This window comes from Setaria italica, chromosome V, assembly GCF_000263155.2.
Source record: "Setaria italica strain Yugu1 chromosome V, Setaria_italica_v2.0, whole genome shotgun sequence".
NCBI classification, from domain to species: Eukaryota; Viridiplantae; Streptophyta; class Magnoliopsida; order Poales; family Poaceae; genus Setaria; species Setaria italica.
This window is the reverse complement of record NC_028454.1, coordinates 40987270-40993805: the sequence shown is the minus strand read 5'-3', so window position 1 is coordinate 40993805 and position 6536 is coordinate 40987270. Positions and strand designations below refer to the sequence as shown.

The following is a 6536-nucleotide window of genomic DNA, read 5'->3' as shown; positions in this document are numbered from 1 at the left end:
CCACGCGACGTGACGGCGACGCGTCCACGCCGCCGCCCCACCTACCGCGCGACGACTCCGGGAGAGCCGAGAGCGTTGCTCGCTGCCGGGCCGGGCTTGTCAGCGTCGGTGGGCCAACTGGGCCTGGCCTACCCGGCGGATCTGGGCTTTCTTTGCGCCGCACGGCGCGGAAAAGAAGCCCGAGGGAATAATGATGACGACGACGGACGCGGATGGCGTGGGTGGGGTCAGGCCGTCAGGGACTCGAGGTTTGCTATGCGTCGGCCGTTGGGGATTACGGTGCTGAATTTACAGTCGAGCGGAACCTTCCAAACGAGCGGTCGAATCCGGTGGACACGCACCGATCCACCCTACGTGTGGGCCCACCACTCTCCTCCCATTCCCCTTCTCAGGTCTCACCCGTCTCAGTTCGATTTTTTTTCTCCAAAATTTTGTGTCAAAGTTTTGTTCAGAAACTTTGTTTCAAAATTTTTTACCTTATTTTGTTCCAAAATTTGTTTTATAAATTTTTATATTATTTTTCCATTTAAATTTTCTTTTCTCTACAAAATTTTTCTACGAATCTTCTGTCGTGAATATTTGGTATAAAAATTATGCCATAATTTTTTGTGTGGAAAATATTTCTATATAACTTTTTGGTAAAAAAGGGAAGGAACCACCCGCACGGGGGTGTCCTTCCGACACTCACTCGGTCGACCGGACGTCCGGACGGAGCGTTCCGTCCGGCGACCGTAAACTTTATAGCCCCCGTGAGGTGCTTGGCTGCTCACTTTCATGGGACGGAGACTCTAGTTCAGTAGTCAACGGTCAAAGCGGAGATGTAGCCATTGACACCAATGTATAGCAAACAAACAACAAAATTCTAGCCAAACTAAAGATTGGAAGTTTGCCTAATTTCCACACACTGGATTCTGATAATTTCGTGCATGAAGTTATATTTGTTAGATTGAGAAGTGGACCACTTAATGTATGGTATTACTCTTTTAATTAAAGAAACACAACTGCATGGTAAGAATTGTCCATTATTTAACCATCAGGCACCACACGAGGACACTAATTCTACAAATATCCGCCTCTTTGCATGTCTTCAAGCACGTAATTCATAATTCTTCATATTTTACTGCTGCCACCATCATATCTTATTTCACATAGAACTTCACTGTAGATATAAATGTTGCTACGTTTGGTACATCACACGCAATAAAATATTTTATTAAAAAAATATTTATGTTCATATAAAAATTGGTACAATCACAACAAGATTAATGCACTGAAAAACATATCGCTATCAACACCCCAAGAACACTGGCGAAGCCGCGGAGGCAAAGGAGCAGGTAGGGGCACATGCACCCTAGCATGCTTCAAACTCCACTAACAAAAACATCGATCAAATTCTAAAAATTTTAGCACTATACCCCCTCCCAAAATAACGGCACGGAAAAAGTGTCAAGTTTCTAGGTCCATTCCCTTCCAAGAATACCAAACTATTCCGTACTTTATTGTGCAAGGGAGTAACTCACCGACTAGCCTGGCAATATAATACCACACTCACAATAACGCTTTAACTATTCCGAACCTACAGAGTTCTAAAATAAGATCTAGATAAAAAAAAGATAAACAAAAGGTCAACCTAAAGAATTTAGGATTCCCGGAGGTTGAAAGGGATCGTATGATGGAAATTGGTTGTTTTTCCCGAGTTACAAAGAACACGAGAACTCAAAAACTTGTTCTCCTTTCTACAAAACTAAATAATGGTATATTTGGATATAATAGCCACTCCCTTTAACCTAGCCTCCCATCACAGGGTGACAAGCACACAGAAAAGTGAATCAGAAGGAGAGACGGGGGCTGTTGACATGGCACATGACAATGGCCACGCCTAACGTCCTAACCTGCCTTGTTGGTTGTGGCATGCCACTGGGCACTGGGCAATAGGAGCAGCACTGCATAACAACAGGCGACCGTGGAACTACTTGTGCCACAGCTCTGTTAGAGCAACTTTAAAAGCTCCTTAAAATTATCACAAGATCTTAGGAAAAAAAACTTACTTCCAACAGCTTCACCATCCTTTCCGTAAAAATACGCGGACGCTAAAAACACCTTTGTCGCCCCCGCGTATACGCGGGAGACCGGTTCTTTCCCGATCGCCCCGAACAACTCCTTCCCGCGTGCTATACGCGGGAGACCTACGCGGAACAAGAAGAAAGAATAAATGGGGAGAGAGTACGGAGGCGCCGGGCAGGACTCAATTACGATGACATGGCCTGCTTTGAAATATTGGGGGCTAGTTATTAGCGATCTGTTGTAGGTTGATATGTTTTTGAGAATTTTTCTTTTAAAGAGCCTCCAATACATAGTTTTGGGGAAATGTTTTTTAGAAAACTCTTAGGGCGTGTTTGGCTACGAGGTGATGTTCGGATGCTAATTAGAAGGGCTAAACATGAGCTAATTATAAAACTAATTGTAGAACCCCTAGGCTGATTCGCGAGATGAATCTATTAAGCCTAATTAATCCACCATTAGGAAATGATTACTGTAGCACCACATTGTCAAATTATGGACTAATTAGGCTTAATAGATTCATCTCATGAATTAGACTCCATCTGTGTAATTAATTTTATAATTAGACTATATTTAATACTCCTAATTAATATCAAACATCCTATACGACGGGTGCTAAAGTTTAGCACATGCGACCCAAACATCCCCTTAGTCACCAGCCTGCTGCTTTGTCACTAAACAGCAGGGTCTTTTCAAGGCCAAGTCATTTTGGGGTGTCGCAGCCTGCTTGGTAGCCGCCTCCTCTCTTGATCTCTCCGGCGTTGCGCTCGTCATGGCACCGCTGAGGGGGGCCAAGCGGAGGAAGCGCAAGCCCGAGAGGGCCTTGCCGGCACAGGCGCAGGCGCCGCCGGTGCCGCAGCCCCTCGCCGGCGATTGGTGGGACGCCTTCTCCCGCAGGCTTGCAGCAGGTATACATACACCCTCCTCTCCCTCCCATCTCCCACAGCGTGCTCTCTGTCCCTAACCATGTCGGCTCCTCGTTTCCTGTGCCGCTGTAACCTCGCAGCCGCGGCCCCAGGTAATGCGTGCTAATCTCTCGCCTTTTGGATTGTTCCTGGACCGATTTCGCGGTTCTAGATTAGGAGAGCCGTCGCTGAATTTGCAGTGCTCGTATGGCGTGTGCGTTCGGCGCGTTGTTTAATCTGCTCTCGCCGTGCTTCTTAATCCGGACGCTAGGCGTAATGAATCTGCTGTTTGCTCGCGGTTACTGAAGCCGGTGGGCATCGGGCTTGCGAGGTGTACAGACTGCAGAGGCAAGAACCACTGGGATGGGCGTTCCAGACCGAGGCATACGGGTATGGGCGATGCTTGTTGCTTTGAGGTCACAATTAGTTTTACCATTTGTGGGTTTGTTGCCTCGTCGTGTCCATTCCAGATCTGTTAAACCGGGTGCAGTGGTGTTACAGGTGTTGTTGATTCTGCCCATTGTGCCAACCTAATCCAAAATCTTTTGCTTGACCGTTGATGGCAACGTGTCTGGAGGACTATATTCTCCTGTCTTGAGTTCATCCCAGCAAGGGACGAAGTGAAATTTGCCTGAAGAAACAGCAGTTCTTCTTCAGTCTGGCGAAGGATGGTGAAACTTGTTTGGTTAATAATAGTTAGCTGTTAATTGGTTGTTGTTGAACATTGACATTTCTGTTCTCAGATAGTTTTCCCCAATAATACAGTCGAACTTTATTTGGGTGTAGTATATTCAAGCCTACCTGGTTATATGATTAACTCCGCCAGCAATTTGGGTTGCTGCTATATTTTAAGTAATGATAGTTACCCGCTAGTTCTGAAGATAATTCCTGTTTCAGTATTGCCTCTTAAAACATCATTACACAAGTTCATTAATGTAGAACTAGTTCAATGAGCTTACAGAGTTTATTGGAGGAACTTAAATTTTGTTTAGTGTCAATTGTACAATTGACCTTAAATTTGATGGACCATCTTAGCAGTATTTAGATTCATCAATCAATATGTGTACGAGTATAAACTGCAGATGTCAGTGTCTGCAGGCTTGTAGCCTCCCAAAAGATGTTTTTGCCAAAACGCTTGCTGTGGACGACTATACTAATCCAGCAAGCTACAATTTGGTTAGGAATTTACTCTAAGAGTCAGGAACACATAGTGATCTTGCTTGGTCTCAGTTGTACAGCTAACTGTAGATTTGATATGAAGGATCATCCTTGCAATATTTTGATTCATCTGACTATTTCCATACTGAGAGTACAAATTGCAGATGGTTATGGGTTGGGCCTTCCAAGAGAGAACAAATACTGTAGAAGGCTACAAGAGTTTAGCAAATTTTATTTTGGTCAGACCTAAAGTAGTTTAGAGAGACTTTCTCTAGTGCTATGAGTGTTCTCTCTGCAATCAGCTCTTATCGTTAAAAGTTAGTTGAATCACCAGGTAGCATATGTGCAGACAGTAAGCTGAATAGTAACATTATCCGAATTTCAAGTAACTGCTAAAAAGATACAGTTGAGTTACCTGTTCAAAGTTCAAACTCTGATGCAGACCAAGGCATCAAGTAAGATTTAGTCAGATGGTCACATGAAGGGTTAAATCATGATGGTTTAACTATCTATTTATAACTGCACTCAACTGAAAGTTTTGTCCTGAACCGCGACTCAAGTATCTTGTGCAATCATATGTACAACTTGTTTTTGTTGTCCCTCAAAAACAGCCTAACCTCTTCAGATAATGATAGAAAATCATTCATTCAACTTTTCTATCAGCTGCTGTTTTTTGGGCACTTTTGCCAATGTACTGCTTTATCTTGATTTCCTTCCATCTTTCTAAACATTAATATTTTAGATTTTAACCTTTCATGTCTTTTGCTCATGTTCCTCTTTTGCCTAAAACCATGCAGAGCATAAGCTTAAATCCTTCAGATGTTAACCTTTCATGTCTTTCTCATGGTGGCTTGTACAATGACTTTCCATTGTTATTCAGATAATGATATCTCTATACATGATTCAATCTGATTCCTTTACAGGACAACCTTCCAAACAATGCCAAAACTTCGAGACTGCCTTTAAGATGTTAAGGAGGACCTTCGACTACCTTTGCTCTCTAATTAAAGGGGACTTCACGAAAAAGACACGGAGTTTCAGAAATTTTAAGTTTGGGGACAAGGTGATTCTCGGTGTGGAGGATCAAGTCGGCGTTGCTCTGCTAAGACTGACCACTGGCGAGTCACTTATGAGCATAGGAACACGCTTTGGGATGAACCACTCAAGCATCTCACACATCACTTGGAAGTTCATCGAGTGCTTGGAGGAGCGCGCTACTGGTCATCTGAAATGGCCTGATCCTGAGGAGATGGCAACCATCAAAGCAAAGTTTGAAGAGATCCAGGGTCTCCCCAACTGCTGTGGCGCTATGGACACAACACACATCCTCATGTGCTCTTCGGCGCAGCCTAACAGCAATGTCTGGCTGGACGGCGAGAACAAGAACAGCATGGTCCTGCAGACAGTTGTTGACCCTGACATGCGGTTCAGAGATGTTGTCTGTGGCTGGCCCGGGAGCTTGGATGACTCGTGCATCCTGCGCACCTCAGGTTTCTACAGGCTCTGCCAGAAAGGCTCAAGGCTGGCGGGGCAAATGGAGCTTCCTGGAGAATCAGAAGGGCCAACGGTCAGAGAATACATTGTTGGGGATCCCAGCTACCCTCTTCTTCCATGGCTGATGACTCCATATCAAGAGCTTGGTCTATCTTCAGAGAAAGTGGAGTTCAACAAGCGTCACGCCGCGACGAGAACGGTGGTGCAAGGTGCCCTGGCCAATCTGAAGGAACGGTGGCAGGTCCTTAAGGGAGAGGTGTGGAGGCCGGACAAGCACCGGCTGCCAAGGATCATCTACGCTTGCTGCTTGCTAAACAACATCATGATCGACCTTAAAGATGACATGAGGGATGGGATGCCGGCATCGCACAACCACGACGACGGCTACAGGCAGCAGGTCAGCAGTGTGGTGGACGACGACGCGGTCACGCAGAGAGACCTGCTGAGCCGGTACGTCAGCAGACTCGGCAGCAGATTGCCGAAGTGATTCCGTCCCTTGATCCCTTAAGTTCCTTGCTAACACGAAACGAAGTATACCATCAGGTTTACAGTAGTAGTGCGAATTTTCTTAATTTTGGTCATTGGTAGACTGGAATAGTGAAACTCGTGGTACACATCCTAATTTCTTTTGATGGAAAGACGTCCTAATTTGACAAGTACAAGAATGAAACAAGTTCTGTTCTATATCTTTATTTGCAATAAAAAATGTTTAAGGCAAAGAGGAATGGACGTGAAATTCGTGATCTCCGTGTACTAGGATAGTGGTACACTGGGTCGCACAGTCTGCGACCTCCGTGTACTTGTGAGCTTAAATTGCAGGGAAAACTGAGTTTCTCAACCATGACAAAACATTTGGCGCTTCGACCTAAGCTAACTTGAAAATTTGTGTTGAGAAATACCATCAGCTTGTAAAAGCCA

At 44.8% G+C, this 6536-nt stretch overlaps 1 protein-coding gene across 1 annotated transcript; it reads left to right on the top strand.

Annotated features, from left to right (window-relative positions):
• Window positions 1-2769: 2769 nt before the first annotated feature.
• Window positions 2770-6337, top strand: LOC101786746 (protein ALP1-like). The gene is made up of 2 exons (XM_004970458.2): window positions 2770-2969; window positions 5048-6337. Exons 1-2 carry the CDS (start codon window positions 2834-2836, stop codon window positions 6103-6105), a joined length of 1194 nt encoding a protein of 397 aa, XP_004970515.1. The 5' UTR covers window positions 2770-2833; the 3' UTR covers window positions 6106-6337.
• Window positions 6338-6536: the final 199 nt, after the last annotated feature.